The sequence below is a fragment of the Phyllostomus discolor genome, chromosome 7, assembly GCF_004126475.2.
Source record: "Phyllostomus discolor isolate MPI-MPIP mPhyDis1 chromosome 7, mPhyDis1.pri.v3, whole genome shotgun sequence".
In the NCBI taxonomy this organism is placed as follows: domain Eukaryota; kingdom Metazoa; phylum Chordata; class Mammalia; order Chiroptera; family Phyllostomidae; genus Phyllostomus; species Phyllostomus discolor.
This window is the reverse complement of record NC_040909.2, coordinates 3355745-3373035: the sequence shown is the minus strand read 5'-3', so window position 1 is coordinate 3373035 and position 17291 is coordinate 3355745. Positions and strand designations below refer to the sequence as shown.

Sequence of the window (17291 nt, the reverse complement as noted above, 5' to 3'; positions counted from 1 at the left end):
CTCAGAGCCCTCTGAGAATGTCCCCACCCCGACCTCCTGCTGCCTGGGCCTGTGGGGCTCGATGCCACAAAGATGGGTGGGACCCATGAGGGGTGGGTCTGGGGAAGGGGGGGAAGCAAACTCGCGGGGGGGATGTAAAGGGGGGAGAGGAACGGAGGAAGAAAGTACAGCTTTGGGCCCCAGGGTTCTCACTGCAAGGTCAGGGTTAGTTTTTTTTTGGGGGGGGGGTAGGAAAAATTATGCTTTCTGTAAAAACAGTATGCTCCTTATACACAGTGTGCGCACGACAGCAAAGTACACACGAAAATAAAAGTATCACCTGCCAAGTACCAAAAGGAAATTAAAATATCACCTCGGTTTCATCATTCAGCGCTCGCGATCATTACCACCTCTGGTGCAGTGTCCTAGACAGACTCCTGTGCATTTCTGCAGATAGAGGGAGAGATGGAAATCCTTTCATTAAAATGAGATCATGCCATATGTCTAATTTTTTTTTAGTGGAGACGATTTAATTTTACTTGATTCTAATTGAAGAAAAGGAACCTGATGAGACTGGAGAAATTCTTGAACTTCACACACATTGCTTGACCAAAAATATAGCCTCCCCTGCCCAGCCAGAGCCCCGCCCCATGAGGGGAAGAGATGGTGACCTTTAGAGGTCAACATTCCTTCCCTCCCAGGGAAACCTGCTCGACACCCTTGCCCGTGGACGGAAAGAGGGTGACCGACCGATCCAAGCCCTCAGTCCTGGGCACGGTGGGCTGCCCGGCCTGTCCTTCAAGCGCTGTACCCAACCACGAGAGCCCGGCACGCAGCCCCAGGCGCTGGGCGGGGCCGGGGGGGGCCCTCTCTGTGCTGGTGGGGGCTGCCCCCGCCCCGTGAGCTGTCCTCCCGCAGGGATCTGGGCTCAGAGGGGCCTGGGCTCCCTGTTCTGGGCCCTCTCTCCCTGAGAAATGAGGTCGAGGCCAGGCCGGGACAGCCTCCTGTGGTCCTGCGTGTGAGGCTGAGTCACCAACTCTGAAACTCACCCTGCGGTCTTGCCCCGCTATGCGCTCTGCCACCTGCAGGGGCGCTGTGGGCCACTCCCCTGGTTGCGGAGCTGTCACACACGTCCCGGTTCGCAACAGTAACGCACTTTGTTAGTTTGTGTTCGTTCTCTCTCCAGTGTGTTGGGGGGGGGGGAGTCGCCCCCAGTCCTTCTACTTTGGCTTCTCCGTCCTGAGTTCCACGGTGCCTGCGTGGCTGGAACTGTCTCTCCCCGCCCTGTCCCCACCCCCACCCTTTGCCATCCTCTGAGCACTGAGGCTTACCCATTGCTGGCAGCACGTCCCGGTTTGCCCAGGCCGGTCCTGGTTTGCGTCCCTGTCACCAGCGGGGACCACCCGAGCAGAGGGGGCTGGGACCCGGGCTGGGAAGGGCTGAGCTCAGTGCTTTCCACAGCCCGACGGCGCACGGAGCCCCAGGTGCCCAGGCCTCTGCCTGGGCCGATTTCAGCAGAATCTCTGGCCAGGCCCAGTCACGGGCGCTGTCTGCATCCCAGGTGTTCCAACGTCCCATGGAGGCTGAGAGTCAGAGACTCGAACGGCGGCCCAGGTTTTAAACCACCCTCAGGGCAGGACGGGGTGGCGCCTACAGGGCCGGCCCTGCAGACCCCCTGCCTTGGTCCGCACATAGACCTGGCCAGTCTCCTGCCGCTCACCTCGGCAAGGAGGGGGCAGAGAGCTGGCTGCATCCCTGCCACGTGCAGCTACTGGAGGTGGTGGATGTCGGGCTGCACCCTGAATCCACACCTGCCACAGCTGTTCTGGAGACAATCCCCCGAACCCTAAACATGCACATGCACACAATACATGTGCACACACACACACTTGCACGTGCATGTGTGTGAGTATGCACTTCTACAACACACACATGTTCGCTCATGCACACATGCATGAAGACACATGCACACTGGCCTGGGTGAGGGAAGGCCTGACCCAGCGCACCGCCCCACCCCCACCCGCTGAGTGAGGCCGGCCACCGCAAACCCCGGGAGGGTCACGGACCTCAGACTCCTGGGGTTCAGGGACAAACATCCGAGGGACACAGGCCAAGAGTGAGGGACCTTGGGCATGGACGACAAAACACGGACTGTGACAGGCCAGACACAGAGATGGTTGAGCCATGGATGAAGAGACAGCAGGACGCTGGGCAGAGAGAGGCCCCCAGCACCCTCAGGCCGGCGGAGGGCATGTCAGGGGCAGGACAGGCCATCTTGGGGGGGGCCCACACAGCAGCTCTGAGGACGTGGCCGGATTCAGAGGCTCTATCCCAAACCAGTGACCCCCAATGGCAGAGGGACAGCTCTCCCCCCACCACCTCCCCACTTCTCCTCTGCTTGTGAGCCCCCCTTTCTCAGCGTCCCCCATGCTTGGTTCTCCCAGGCAGTGGCCAGCAGAGGGGAGGGAAGCCTCATCTCTCAGCCCCTCGGGAGGGGAGCTGCAGGCACAGCCGAGGCTCCTGAGCTGCCCTGGCCCTTCCAGGCGGTGGGGTGGGGGGCCGGGGGGCTGGCTTCCCCCCAGCTAGAGAGAAGGCCTGTGCTGCTGGGACTCGGCTGGGGCGCCCCTCCTCCTGACTGCCCGCCAAGCGCTGCGCCAGCCCGAGGGCCCTGCCAAGCACAGGCCTGTGGCCTCCTGGCCTGCTAGCTGGCTCCGGCTGCAGCCAGACCCTCGGTGTCTTTCCCGGAGGGGGGACGCCCAGGCAGAGGCTGCCTGCACGGGTGGAGGGAGCTGGGATCAGGCTGGCCAAGGTGTCAGGAGCTGGCCTGGGCCCTGGAGGTCTCCTTTCACCACAAGATCGGTCAGGTTTGCATTGGAGTGGATCGTTCCAAGCCAGGCTGCAGAGCACGCCAGGGAACCGTTTTTGGGGGCGGAAAGCAAGAAGGTCGGCGGCCAGTCCCTCTTCTGTGGGTCTGCTTCCCAAAAGAGCAAGACTGTGGTCGGTCAGCATCTTTATTGGAAGGGAGATCCAGGCTCCTCGGCTCTGCCGGCGCCCTAGGCCATGAGGATTTCGATGTCCAGCTCCAGCCGCCGGGCCTTGACCTCATAGCAGCCCTGGATCAGGCCCCGGGTCTGGCTGGCGTGCCAGCGCCAGTGCGACTGGATGACGCGGGCCGCCTGGCGGGCCTGCAGGAAGCGCCGGCGGGCCTGCCACATGCGCACCTGGGCCTGCACCTTCACCACCGCCCACTCCTGGCAGGTGTAGAGCCTCAGCGCCAGGCGCCGCCGCTGCTCCAGCATCTTGGCCTGCACCTGCCGCCACCAGCACTGGATGGCCCAGGCCCGGAGCGCCTCGTGCAGCAGCGTCCGGCGTACCTCGCTGCCGCGCCACCATGCCTGGATCCGCACGGCCGCCTCCTCCAGCTGCTCCGGGGAGGAAGGACACGGAGACCTCCAGTGAGGGCAGGAGAGGGCGCCTGGCCTGGGCGGCCCCGCCCTCTGTGTTCCAGGTCCCACCTGTCTTACTTTCGACCCTCCACTCACCTTCAGACACTGCTGGTCGTGCTCCGGGCAGCCGCCTCCTGGGCTGGCCTGGCTCACCCTTTGTGTGTCCATGGCCCTGGTCTTCCGAGTGTGCTCCTCCGGTGTCCGTGGGGTCACCCCAGCCTTCGGCCCCGCCCTCAACTGTTGGTTGCCCCCTCCCTGGCTCCGCCCACCTGTGTGCTGGCTGCCCTGGCCCACCACACTTCAGCCACACCTGCCTCTCCTCCCCTGCCCTGTCCCCTCACCCACCGACCAGTCAGCCTTATTGATGGGTTCCCACCAGTGGGGGGACCCGACGCCCTCTCTTGCCTTCAGACCCAGCTAGTACGTGCAGCCCTGCTCTTCCTCCGCCTTCTCTTCCCCCACCTGCTAGTCAGCAGACACAGTGTTCCTGCCGGCGGCCACGAAGAGGGTGCACGCAGCTCTCCCCCGAGTAAGGGCTCGCACTTCGGGAACACGCGCAGCCCGAGTGGAATCTGCCGGCTTACCTGGGAGGAGCCCGTCTGGGTAAAGCGTGTGAAAGCAAGATACCTGAGCTGCAGGGGCGAGGCCTCCCCCACCCCCTTCCCTGGCCCCCTGGTGCCCTCTGCTTAGGCCATGGCTGCAGCCCCTGTGGGGACGGGACTCACGCACAGCCAAGTGGGGGGGAGGACACACTGAGCTTCGTTAGCTGGGGGAGATTCCTGTGGCTCACGGCACCTCTGGGAGTGCACACACGCTCACCGGCCTTCCTGCTGGAAACCGCGTCCAGAGCTGGTCCTGCCCGGGCGCGTCCATCCACCCAGGTCGTGGGGACAGACGTGCTGCTGTGGCCACAGGGACACGCCCTGCAGTGCCTGCATCACACGTTTATGGTGGGGGCGGGGGGTGGGGGGGCACGGCTTGGAGAGTATGGAGACAAAAGCTGGTCTGAGGACAATTCTTCCAGCCACCAGACATGTGAAACCGCAGGTGGACGGTTCCACCCCCTTCGGTGCCCGGTTGGAACTGAAGTTCTGTCTCGTCGGGAATACACTGACAAGACATGGGCCAAGGGGGACAAGGTGCAGTGGGTCAAGGATAGACACAGCACACTTCTCTCTGGTTTTGGAGTGAATTTGGGGAGATAGGATCTGTGAGAATCCCTGTGTACACAGGCCTCAGCCAGGAGCACTGTATGGACCATGTGTGAGTCGTCCCAAGAAACCACCTTTTGTGCATCCAAGTGTCCCTGGGAAACAGGTTTTCATAGAAAATGATATTTTCAGCCCTGGCTGGCGTAGCTCAGTGGATTGAGCTCGGGCTGCGAACCAAAGCATCGCAGGTTCGATTCCCAGTCAGGGCACATGCCTGGGTTGCAGGCCACGGCCCCCAGCAACCTCACATTGATGTTTCTCTCTCTCACTCTCTTTCTCCCTCCCTTCCCTCTCTAAAAATAAATAAATAAAATCTTTAAAAAATAAAAAATAATAAACCATTAGAATTTTAAAAAATTTTAAAAAAGAAAATGATATTTTCAAAACCATCATAGGAAGAGGGAGTCAAAGGTTATGCTAAGCTAAAAATACAGGGAAATTATTACAGAGGTGGGACAGTTAACCAATACGAACATTATGACTGATTATTTGCCAACTTGTAGACATTTGTCATTTGTTGCAGTAACTTTACTCACACTAAATATTCGCTTGCCTGCTTCTGTGTCTGTAATTTTGTATTTTTTTCTTAAAGTAGGCCTTTCGGGGTCTGCAAGCTTCAGGACACAAAGCCTGGACGTGCCCAGCAGCTGCGAGGGGGCAGCGGCCGCCAGGTCTCCCAGGAGCCCCGCCGAGCTGCGTCTGCAGATCCGAGCTGGCGCTGCGGCTGCGGCTGCGGGCGCGGGCGCAGATGCCTCTGGCGGGCTCCCTGGGGCTCGGGAGGCCCCTCTGGCTCCGCCTTTAGCACTCACGCCGCCGCCCACTTTTCCACTGGGCTTTGCTGGGTGCTAACCGTCTAACCCCCGCGCTGACCGTCAAGGCCACGGGGGTGTCTCACGCGGGGTCCCATTGTCAACACGCTGCAAGTCCCGCGGAGGCACCCCCAGGGCTTCCTTTAGCGGCCGCCCCTCTGGCGAGCGGAGCGCGCACCGCAGAGGCCTCCATCGCCGGCGAAACCGTCGGCTCGGGCGCCCAGCCTCCGCCCCCAGCCCCTCGCGCTGGAGTCCGCAGAAGGGACCCCTCGGGAGGGGGCCATCCGCGTGTGTGAGCGGCGTTTGACCGCCTGGTGTCGGCGCTGCTGGGTGCACAGCGGGCAGTGGAACTGCTGGGTCGTGGTGGCCCTGCGTGTCACTTCCCGGGGCACCCCCACGCTATTTTCCGCGGTGGTGGAACCGCTCCACGTGGTTCCTCCCCACCGCCACACGCTCGCCACACTCGGTTTCACTAACAGTGAGTGCAGAGCGTTGACGCTTGCTTTCCTCCCAGCGCGCACGCACTTCGGTTCTCTTCCCCGCGGAGCTGCCCCGCTCAGACCGCAGACCTCGGCAGGTGCTGCCAGGGCTGCAAGCCGGTCTCTTCGCCCACGACGCCGGCGCTTTTCTGCCGGGTGTTTTCGCACCGGCTTCTGGGCTGAGTACGCGCGCGTGAGCCCTTGAGTCGTGGGTTTTCCTTTCCCGGCAGTTCGCTCGTGGCTCTGGGTGTACTCCCGGCGGTTTCCACAGCCGGGCCCGGAGGCGCGGGGTCCCTGATGGGGCGCTGGGACCGCTCGCGCCGTAGGGGGAACGTTTCTGAGGCCCCCGCCCTCTGTCCCACACGCCGGCCGCGCGCTGGGGATTTCCCCCGCGGGCCACGTCTCCGCCTCCCCCGCCTTTCCCCACAGCACCGTCCCCGCAGCGCCCAGGTCCTCCTCGGGGGAGTTAGTCCCCACACAGATTCGGTGTGGCCTGGGCGTGCAGGGTCACCCTGCACACGCATCGTGCCGTCTTCTCCCCTGGCTAGGTGTTTTGTTTTTTGTTTTTTTTAAATCACGGGATAAGGTTCCAGAGTCTGATGCACCACCAGAGCGTCTGCCCATCCCCTGCTGAAGGGCGGCCGGGCTGCTTCCTCGCTGGGGCAGCTGCGGACCGAGCCGCTCCGACCCTCCGTGCGCGGGTTTTTGTGGGGGCGTAGTTTTCAGCTCCTTTGGGTAAATACCGGGGGGCCTGGTTGCTGGGTGGTAGGGTAAGGGTATCGTTCATTTTTAAGAGACTGCCAAACTCACTTCCATGGTGTGTTCCCGCCAATAGCGAATGAGAGTTTCTGTTGTTCCTCATCCCCGCAGTTCTCCCGGTTTTGTTAGCTTTTCTGGATTTTAATCATTCTGCTAGGAGAAGAGTGGTATCTCCCTGGTGTGTGTGTGTGTGTGTGTGTGTGTGTGTGTGTGTGTTTTAAAGCAACCTCTCTCTTTCTTAAAGATTGTGTATTTATTTTTAGAGAGGGGGAGGGAGGGAGACAGAGAGGGAGACATCAATGTGTGGCTGCCTCTCACTCGCCCCCTAGTGGGGACCTGGCCTGCAACCCAGGCATGTGCCCTGAGTGGGAATCGAACTGGAGACCCTTTGATTCACAGCCCAATGCTCAAACTACAGAGCTTCACCAGCCAGGGCTCCCTATTGTTTTAATTTGTGTATTCTTGATGACACGTGATTTTTTTAGATTGTTTGCCAGTTTTTTTAAATAAAGAATTTTATTAAATCTTTTTCAGTTTACAACTACAGAGAAGATCCCACGGTTTTCCTCTCTGGTCCGGTGATATCACGCATTTCAACAACAGGTCATTTCTTACTGTGGAGACCTCACAGTGGTGGGCCTTGGCCATATTTCAGACCACCTGGCACCTGAGTCCCTTCCCCGTGTTTGGGGACTACCCTACTCCTCTGCCTTGGTGTCTAATTATAGAGCTGAAAAGCGGCCAGTTTCCCTGGCTGCTGGGCAGACATGTGACCAGGGCTGGCCAATCCAATGTACCCATTAGGGGTTTAATCTGTGGTGCGGGATCCCAGACAGCCGTTCCCGGTGCCAGGGGTGAGCTTTTCGTCGGGCTGGTCTGTGGAGTGGGTTTCCTGGGCCCCTTTGTGTGTCATTTCTTCTCCCCTGCCTGTTTCCGAGCCTTGTCCCCAAGGCTTCCTGAACACCTGGGGAGCCGCTAACCACTCATCCCGCACCTTTGTTCTCTGATTAAGTCAATATGAATCAGCTTGTGCTGTTGGTAGTTAAGAACAATGACCCATGTTCTTGCCCTGAGGGGGGAGCGGGGCGGTAAATCCCTCCTATTAAGTGTCATTTGAAATCATCATTGAATTCAGTTGTTAATACTTGTTACATCTGGGTTCCTTTGTCATACCAGCCTATGGTTTTCTCTGGTCCCCAGCAGGTCCGATGTTGGTGTCAAGTGGGTGCTCCCTTTTGGGAAGGTTTCAGGAGGAAAAATTCCTGGGACAGAATGGCTGTGCCAAGGGGTCCGTGCCCTCTTAGTTCTGGTGGACATTGTCCAACTGCTACTCAGAGGTTTTCTGATTGACAATACACCACACTGCCTGTTCCCCTTCACCCTGGACACGGGCGACCTGTCATCTCCGATGTCCCTTTCATTTTTTATGGCTGAGTTGAGCATCTTTGCATATGTTCAGAACCCTCGCCCTGGCTGGTGTAGCTCAGTGGATTGAGCACGGGCTGTGAACCAAAGGGTTGCCAGTTCGATTCCCAGTCAGGGCACATGCCTGGGTTGCGGGACACGTCCCCATAGGGAGCGGGCGAAGAGCAGCCACACATTGATGTTTCTCTCCCTCTCTGTCTTCCTCCCTTCCCCTCTCTAAAAATAAATAAATAAAATCTTTTTTTTTAAAGAACCCTCTTTTGCCCTGGCTGGCGTAGCTCCGTGGATTGAGCTCGGGCTGCAAACCAAAGCATCGCAGGTTCGATTCCCAGTCAGGGCACATGCCTGGGTTGCAGGCCATGGCCCCCAGCAACTGCACATTGATGTTTCTCTCTCTCTATCTCTCTCCCTTCCCTCTCTAAAAATAAATAAAAATCTTTTAAAAAATTTTTAAAGATTAAAAGCAGTATATGTTTTTAAAAAATAAAGAACCCTCTTTTCCCTGCTGTCACTTTTTCTATGGCCTGGGTGGTTGACTTTTCTTATTTGAGGGAAGTTCCAGTTTCACCCTTTGTCTCACAGTACCGTCTGGTCCGGATCGAAGCTGCGCTCCCTTTGCTACTGGCTGGAATGGCCGCCCAAGGTGGCGAGGGCCGTCAGGATGACCTGCGGCGCGGAGGGAGGTCGGCAGTGCTGGCCCCGCCTCCTCACGCAGGGCTCTCGCTTTCCAGCGGTCTCCGCCAGCCGTGCAAAGGCTTGCGTTGGAACTGGCTAAATTGTTTCATATTCCCCAATGACAGCTCTTTGACAAACAAGTCAGAAGGGGGTGCATTTATATATAAAAGATCTTACGTATGTTTAGACAGAGGGGAAGGGAAGGAGAGGGGGAGAGAAACATCAGTGTGTGGTTGTGTCTCTCACACGGCCCCCACTGGGGACCTGGCCTGCAGCCCAGGCATGTGCCCTGACTGGGAATTGAACCAGCAACCCTGTGGTTCACAGGCCAGTGCTCAATCCACTGAGCCACACCAGCCAGGGCACATTTTTATATTTGTACCAAGTGGATTTAAAACCAATACAACTTTAAAAAGTAAAAAAATAAAAGAATAAAAAAGAAAAAAGAAATAAAACCAATACAATTGGAATAAGTAAGTAATATATAGATGTGAAAATGACATTTCCAAAGTTTTAAGTGTTCGGCTATAAGAGGTTTTATGAGTGAACCACATTCCTTTGGGCAACAAAAACCATATGAAAAGAAAACATTTCAAAACATCTGTTTTCTGGACATGAACTAAGGCCAGGGGAATGCTGAAGTGTTGGGGGGCAGGGTGGTGGGGGGATAAAGGGGGGGAAATTGGGAAAACTGTAATAGCATAATCAATAAAAATACTTTATTTTTAAAAAAACATGTTTTCTAAAAGCTTCTTCCGTGTTCCTTTTTGACTGATGAGGCGCTCCCCCTAGAGGCAGGAAATATATCAGCACCAGGGTCTCCTGGTTGCTTCAGTTCAGGGTTTTTCGCAGGAATCTTTCCCGCCCCCCCCCCACCCCCATTCACCCATGCTGTTTTTCCGTGTACCATGCATTGCACTGTCTAGGCTTAGCAGTGCGATCTGGACAGTGCGACCCACAAAGACCTTTGTCAGTGGACAGGAACACCAGTGGCCATCTGCCCCAATTCGTGGAAAGCACCTTTTTGGTGGGGTTGTGACCTCCCCGCGCATGGGGACGTTGCCCGCCTGACTCTCCGCTTTAACAAAGGCCTGCAGTGGCGCCTGGCGCCCAGCAGGGGTCAGTGACTGTTGGGTGAGAGGGTGAACCTGTGAACAGGAACTCCCAGCTTAGTGTTGCCTGGGACCCAGGACCAGGCCCTGCGGCCATGCCCCCCTCCCATCAGCTTCACACTGACACCCCCACAGCCTTAGCCAGCTCCTCCTCTTCTCTACATCCCTCCTAACCCCGCACTGGCCTCCCCTGTCCCCACCCTCCACACAGGATGTGCTCCTCCGAGACCCCTGGGGCCCAGGCCCTGAGAGGAGGGGCCTTTCCGCTCAGCACTGACCTTCAGGGGCCAGGAGCAGGCAGAGGATGGGGGTCTCTGCTTGCCCAGGGGCTGCTCCTCACCTGTCTCCTGACTGTGACCTTGAGGCACTCAGGGAAACAGGAGGGCGGGAGAGTGCTCGAACCACCCGAGTCTTAGCTGGGGGCCCTGGCTGGTTCTGGGGGCTTTCCACAGCCGCGAGGCCACCTGGGTGCCCGGCTGATGGGCCGGACACAGGGGCTTTGGCCAGGAAGTGCACTCTGCCCCCCTAGTTCAGTGTCCTCCCCGAAGGTAATTACGGTTACATTCCTATAATGTAAGATGACCCCCCCCCCTTTAAAAAAGAATGCCCTTTAAGCCCTGGCTGGCGTAGCTCAGTGGATTGAGCTCGGGGCTGCAAACCAAAGCATCGCAGGTTCGATTCCCAGCCAGGACACATGCCTGGGTTGCAGGCCATGGCCCCCAGCAACCACACATTGATATTTCTCTCTCTCTTTCTCCCTCCCTTCCCTCTCTAAAAATAAATAAATAAAATCTTTTTTAAAAAGAGTGCCTTTGTGTAGCTCAGTAGATTGAGTGCGGGATGGGAACCAAAGTGTCCCATGTTCGATTCCCAGCCAGGGTACATTCCTGGGTTGCAGGCCATAACCCCCAGCAACCGCACATTGATGTTTCTCTCTCTCTCTCTCTCTCTCTCTATCTCTCCCTCCCTCCCTTCTCTAAAAATAAATAAATAAAATCTTTTAAAAATTGTTTAAAAAAGAGTGCCTTTATAACATATAAATATGTGCCTAGATAGGGACCATCTCCTCCTTCAGTTCGTCTGTCTTACATTTCCACGTTGGTACACAGAGAACAGGCACCTTCTTTGCGCTTTTATTTAGTGCTGCTTAATACATGGGTTTGACGAGTTGTCACAACTCCATACTCCCCGGTAACCACCACCCAAAACAAAATACACCACGTTTCTCCTTGTTTCGCTGTGCCGTTTGCAAACAGCCCCTCTCAGACCTCCACCCGGGACGTGAACTCTATTCGGAATGACTTTACCTATAGTTTAGTTTTGCCTGTTCTAGAATTCTCTCTGAGTGGAGTCATCCTGTAAGGACTCCTTTGCGTCTGGCATCTTTCATTCAGCGGAAGGTGCCTGAGGGTCATCCACGCGACGGCGTGTATCCGTAGCGTGTCCGTTTGGGTTACCATTGTGCTACTTCGTTGTGTGGGTGCCCCGCCACTTCTGGGTCTGCTCGCCTCTTGGCGCACCTCCGAGTCGTTTCCGACTTTGACCTGTTTGAGTGACGTTGCTCTGAGCAAGCACTCGTGCACAGGTCTTCTGTGGACACGCGTTCCCACGCTTCTGGTGTGAGCACGGAGAGCTTTGCACACCCGCTGGGTGACGGGGAGCAGACATGCCTCGCGGCCCTGGAAACTGCCCCGCTCTCGTCCGAAGCGCTTCTGCTGCCCCACACTGTGCTCCCCACTGTGCACACTGGCCCACGGGGCGGGGGGGGCTGTGTATCCTTGGCAACACGCCGGTGTGTCCGCATTTCTGATGTTAGCCATCCGCTAGGGCGCTTAGAAATAAGACCTTGTGCTGCTTCTGGTCTTCATTTTTCTCGTCACTAATGACGCTGGACATGTTCTCATGTGCTTCTGAGCCTTTTGTAAATCCCCTTTTGTGAAGGACTGAAGGATTTGGTTCCAGCCCTGGCCGGTGTGGCTCAGTGGGTTGGGCATCACCCCGCAAAGCGAAAGGTCGCTGGTTCGATACCCGGTCAGGGCACATGCCTGGGTTGCAGGTTCAGTCCCCCCCCACCCAGGTGGAGGTGTGCGAAAGGCAGTGAGCCGGTGGATGCCTCTCTCGCACATCGAGGTTTCTTTTCCCTCCCTCCCTTTCTCTTTCCCAGCCCTCCCCCCAAAATAAATAAAGTCTTTTTTCATTTGTTCCAAACTCCTCCTTTCTAATCATTCGGTTCCACTGTTTAATTGAAGTCCGTGTAAAGGAATTCCCTACGGATAGTGCTCAAATCCTCACACCGATGTTCTCACCAGCCAGGCTGAAAGGATTCACGTTGTACACTTCTGTGCCCGCGGGCTGCTGTTTCCGGAGCCTGGCCTGTTCTCCTGAGGGCATTTTATGGCAGTTTCACATTTTTACCGCAGGGGACTCAGCTACTGGGAGGCCTCCTGGAGCCCGAGTCACAGGCGCCCTTGTGACGTCATCGCTCTCCCCACCTCCTCTCTTGCAGCCTGAGCCCTGGCGGGAGGAGAGCAGATTGTGGGCAGGATGGAACCAACAAGCTCCTGACTGTGGACGGTCTGGGGTGCGGAAGACATGAGGGGGTTTGAACCATCAACTTCCGAGTCATGGGCACTCAGTGCTGTGTAAGGACAGCCAGTCCCCCTGGGCGCCAGCAGGGGCAGGCGGACCCCCAGTCCCCCAGGATGCACCCGGGGGCTCTGGGCCAGGCCGGAGGGGGGAACTCGGGGCTCCTGGCGCACAGAGCACAACCTGCACGTGCATTTGCCCTCTGACTCTGATTACAGAAGACAGACCGGTCGTACGTAGTCATATTAGAAGACCATGAAGAAGCCATCTTGGTGACAGTGAAAGAGGAAGAGGAAGACTCTCCCGCCGCAGACTTGCCCCCAGAGGTAGGTCCCTGGAGGCCCTCCCCACAGGGGGTGGGGGAGGTAGAGGCGACCCCAGCCTGCCCCGGTCCTGACCCCACTCGCCCAGCAGTGACGGGCCGCCTTCCCTGAGGCCCGTAGCACAGGACGGTCACGGAACGTGCCATCCCAAAGGGGACGCGTTTGAGAATGAAAGGCCGTGCTCTGGACTGTTGCTCAGGGGCAACTGCCATAAACCGCGCCTGGCCCAGACCCGGCAGGCCGAGGGCTGCCCCCCCACCCCTTGCTGGAAGGAACAGTGCCTGACTCACCCCTCGCTCTCCTCTCCCAGCTCCTACTGGGCCTGAGAGCGGTGGGTGGCTGGGCCCCGGACCGTTGCTTGCAGGGAGGAGAAACCCTGGCAAGTGGGGATCAGACCACGCAGACCTGGAGAGTGGGGCGGGGAGGGCTGGGATACCGGAGGGGTTGCCAAGTCAAGGGGACCCCAAGCCCAGAATCCTGTGGGAGCGCATGTACCTGTGCATGGGTGCTCCGCTGAGGGGTGAGAACCGAAAGGAATGAACATGAGGAGTAAACGAGAGAGACCCCACACTGCAGGACTTGGCAGAGAGGGGCAGGAGGTTGGGGATGGGAGCCGGAGCCAGGCGTGAGTGGCGAGCCAAGGGTGCCCCTTCTCCAGCCTGTGGGTGGGCACCGCGGGGAGGCCATCTGCACCCAGGTAGGTGGTCAGGCCCGGGAGGAACACGAGAACCCCCCGACCCAGAGACCCTGGTGCGCTCTCTCCAGGCTGGCCAGCCAGGCTCACAGGCTCCGCGGTGACCCGGGCAGGTGGTAGCATGTGCCACGTGTTACAGGCGGGAGCCTGAGGCTCGGAGGGCCCTTGAGATGCCTGGGTCCCTTAACCAAGAGTGGCAGAGACGGGACGCCGCTCGGTTCTCTGGCTCCAGCAGTGCCATGCCCAGGGTCCCTGAACTGCTAAGGGGCCACCACTACTAGGAGGGGCCAGGACCCCTTCCTGGCACACCCTGGGGCAGAGGTGGCCGGGAAACCTTTCCTGAGTGCCCTTTCTTTTTCCTAGCTACCTCCCCCACCCTCACCCCGACCCTCACCCCGACCCCGACCCCGACCCCCACCCCCACCCAGAAGGAAGCCCCCTGACGAAGAGGAAGAAGCCATAAAGATCCAGGCCTGGTGGCGAGGCACCCTGGTGCGCCGGACGCTGCTGCACGCGGCGCTCAGAGCGGCCATCATTCAGCGCTGGTGGAGGCAGGTGCGGGCCCGGCTGCTGGAGCGGCGGCGGCGGGCGGCCCTGGACTCCTGGGTGCGGGAAGCGTGGGCGGCGGTCAGGCTGCAGTCCTGGGTCCGCATGTGGCGCGTCCGCCAGCGTTACAGCCGCCTGCTGCACGCCGTGCGCATCATCCAGGGCTACTGGCGCTGGCACAACTGCCATACCAACGGCGTTTTCCAGGGCAGGTACGAGCTCACAGCAAACCAGCTAGGAATTGAACTGGAGATCTTTCTGGGGTCACAGATCTGTCGGATTACAGACTGCATCCCCTTCCCAATAAAGAACTGATCAGGTCTGCCCCAACTCGGTGTCGCCAGGTCTCTGTCGGACAAGCAGCGGAGGGGCAGGGAAACTGAGGGCAGATACCGGGCGTCTCGCCGGCCAGCTCCGCGGGGGTCCTGTGTGGAGGAGGGCTGAGACCCTGGTGCGGGACGGGCAGGCAGGGGATTGGTCGGCAATGTCCGCCGTGGGAAGGAGCACGGGGCCGGGACTTCCCAAGACAGCCAATCACAGATGCTCCTCCTCGTTGGGGTCTCCGTACACGGTGACCTCTGCGCCTGCGCACCATGGACCCCTCCCATGGCTCCCCTTTAAAATCAGAGCAACCCCAGCCGTCCTCACTTGGAACTCCAGGAGCCGGCAGCCTCTCGCCCTCCCTGCGGGATCTGTCCCGCGCGCCCACTCAGTGCGGGGCACCTGCCATCCCCTGCGCTAGGACTGTCTTCTCCCAGGGGCAGCGCTCACTCCATCTGGTTGGACTCTGCCCCCTGCTTCCCCTCTGCGAGGCTTCCTCCGCGCACCTTAGTGAAACAGCGCACGCCCTGGCGGAGGGGCTCCGTGGGTTGGCGCTTCGGCCCCGCCCCAGCAGGTTGCAGGGTGGACCCCTTAGTCATGGCGCATACCTGGGTTGCAGGTCTGATCCCTGGTCAGGGCATATATGGCGATAACCAATTGATGTCTCTAATCTCTCCTTCTCTTTCTTTCTAATTTCTCCCCCCCCCCCGCCCCCCCCCACTTCCTCTTGCTCTAAAATCAAGAAACATATCCTCGGGTGAGGATTCAAACAAAAAAAAAGCAAAAAACGGCTTTCCCTCCCCTACTGTGCCCTCCAGCTCCTGGCTCTGCTGTCCAGCTTTGCAAGGCCTCGCAGAAACCTGAGGCCATTGTACCTCGTTTTCTGTTTTCTGTGCCGGCACAGGAAGGTGAGCTCCAGGCCAGCGGAGGCTGCGCGGGGGCGGAGTGGGGGGGGGGGGGTCAGTGCCGTGTGCCCGAGGCCTGGGTCCTCGTCTTTATTATTTATTATTCTCTTTATTTTATTGCTTTCTTTATTATTTATTGTTGCTAACCTACTTTTCCCCACCCCATTCTCTCTCTCAATATACAGGGGTGGGCAAAGTAGGTTAGCGATAATAATAAAACAATGAATAAATAATACAATAAACTGCGTTTTGTGTATGCATAACGATAAATTTACACTTGCCCACCTCTGCATTACTGTGTATGTATTTTTAATTTTCTGTATATAGTGACATTTGACATCTTTAAAAAAAAAATCCTTACTGGGTTGCCCTCCCAGGACTAGCCGGGTCTATGAGCCGGCCAAGCACGCAACCCTGAGCACGCCTTCGGTTCACCTGCGACCCAACGAATCCGGAGCCCGCCCTCCTCCTGCTGGCCCGCACACCCCGGGAGGAAATGTTTTCCCGCCTTCCTCATCCCAGGGTCAGGTACAGGCCTCTGGGGACCCACACAACGCCTGCTGGCCCGTCCTAACCTGGCGGCCTGCCCTGCCCGGCCTGTCCCACTCCGGTGGAGGGCCCAGCAAAAGCTCTTTCTCCCTGCCGTCTCCTGCCGCCTGACCGAAGCCTGGTGCCTCTCGTGACCCTGAGTGATGTGTGGTGACCTCCTCTGGAGGACCTGAGGCCCTGTGAAGGTGACACACACAGTTTACTCCAGTGCCTCCCAATCTCTTAGGGCCGCACCTGACTGCGCGTCCCATGAAAGAACTTCCTTTTCTTTCTTTTTTAAGATTTTATTTATTTATTTTTAGACAGAGGGGAAGGGAGGGAAAAAGAGAGACAGAAGCATCCATATGTGGTTGCTTCTCACATGGCCCCCACTGGGGACCTGGCCCGCACTCCAGGCACGTGCCCTGACTGGGGATCGAACTGGCAACTCTCTGGTTCGCAGCCCGCGCTCAATCCACTGAGCCACACCAGCCAGCGCAGAACACTTCCTATATAGGTACATATACAAGGTAAGTGAAATTCACACAGCCGTTTTCAGAGTAACCACATAAGGTTAACCACTAATGGAAGATGAACAATTCAGTGGCAACTAGTATGTTCATAGCATTAAGCAACCACTATCATCTATATATCAAGCTCTAAGATATTTGTATCGTCCTGGCTGGCGTGGCTCAGTGGATTGAGCGCCGGCCTGCGAACCTAAGGGTCGCTGGTTCTCTTCCCACTCAGGGCATATGCCTGGGTTGCAGGCCAGCTCCCCAGTAGGGGGTGCTCAAGAGGCAACCATACATTGATGTTTCTCTCCCTCTCTTTCTTCCTTCCTTCCCCTCTCTCTAAAAATAAATAAATGGAATTTTTTAAAAAAATAATAAAAGTAAAATATTTGTATTGCCCTAAAAGAAAACCCCGAGCCCGAGAAGCCGTCACTCTCCCCCCAGTACCCCGGCCTTCAGCCCCTGGTGACCCCCAGCCTGCGTCCTGTCTCCACGGATGTAGCCGGTGTGGACTTCTCATAGAAAGGGAGTCCAACGGTTTTGTGTCCAGTTGCATTGGCTGTGATGCTGGCAGGCCTGGTCCACACGGTAGCACGGCTCAATGCTTCGTGCCTTGTCAGAGCTCGGGGCTGTCCCACTGCTCGGACGGACATCCTCCGGCTGGCTGCAAGGGCTGCCGACTCTCAGGGTCAGGGAGCCGGGACTCCCGGGGACACCGCACACAAACAGCTCGCTGAGAATGGGGCCCACACAGAGGAACGCAGGGCCACAGACGGAAGGGCAGAAACTAAGTGTGGGGGGCTCTGCCTGCAGGGCCCCTCTCGCTGCCACGGATGAGAATAAGTCTGCCAAGACATGATGTGCTTGGGGAGGAAACGTGGCCGATCTCTCACAGGAGAAGGGCCAGGACCCTGTTCCTCAGTGGGCTTTCACTGGGTCCAGTGTGCACAGGAACACAGATGAAGCTCATCAGCCCTT

The 17291-nt window shown here is 57.8% G+C and overlaps 2 protein-coding genes across 2 annotated transcripts; one reads left to right on the top strand and one right to left on the bottom strand.

Moving 5' to 3' along the window:
- Positions 1 to 2980: 2980 nt before the first annotated feature.
- IQCF6 (IQ motif containing F6) lies at positions 2981 to 3601 on the bottom strand. Its single transcript, XM_028517955.1, has 2 exons — positions 3522 to 3601; positions 2981 to 3401 (listed from the first exon to the last, which is right to left on the bottom strand). The coding sequence occupies exons 1-2, from the start codon at positions 3591 to 3593 to the stop codon at positions 3033 to 3035; spliced, it is 441 nt and encodes a 146-aa protein (XP_028373756.1). The 5' UTR covers positions 3594 to 3601; the 3' UTR covers positions 2981 to 3032.
- An 8918-nt stretch (positions 3602 to 12519) lies between these two features.
- On the top strand, positions 12520 to 14374 carry LOC114501836 (IQ domain-containing protein F5-like). Its single transcript, XM_028518595.2, has 3 exons — positions 12520 to 12537; positions 12700 to 12807; positions 13862 to 14374. Exons 1-3 carry the CDS (start codon positions 12520 to 12522, stop codon positions 14357 to 14359), a joined length of 624 nt encoding a protein of 207 aa, XP_028374396.1. The 3' UTR covers positions 14360 to 14374.
- The last annotated feature ends 2917 nt before the right edge of the window (positions 14375 to 17291 follow it).

What these genes read in the sequence shown, in the direction of transcription:
- IQCF6 (XM_028517955.1), bottom strand. Translation starts at nt 3,593, where the DNA reads ATGGACACACAAAGGGTGAGCCAGGCCAGCCCAGGAGGCGGCTGCCCG. An exon ending in ACGACCAGCAGTGTCTGAAG is followed by an intron (nt 3,402 to 3,521) that starts GTGAGTGGAGGG and finishes TCCCCGGAGCAG; the next exon opens with CTGGAGGAGGCGGCCGTGCG.
- LOC114501836 (XM_028518595.2), top strand. An exon ending in CCGCAGACTTGCCCCCAGAG is followed by an intron (nt 12,808 to 13,861) that starts GTAGGTCCCTGG and finishes TCTTTTTCCTAG; the next exon opens with CTACCTCCCCCACCCTCACC.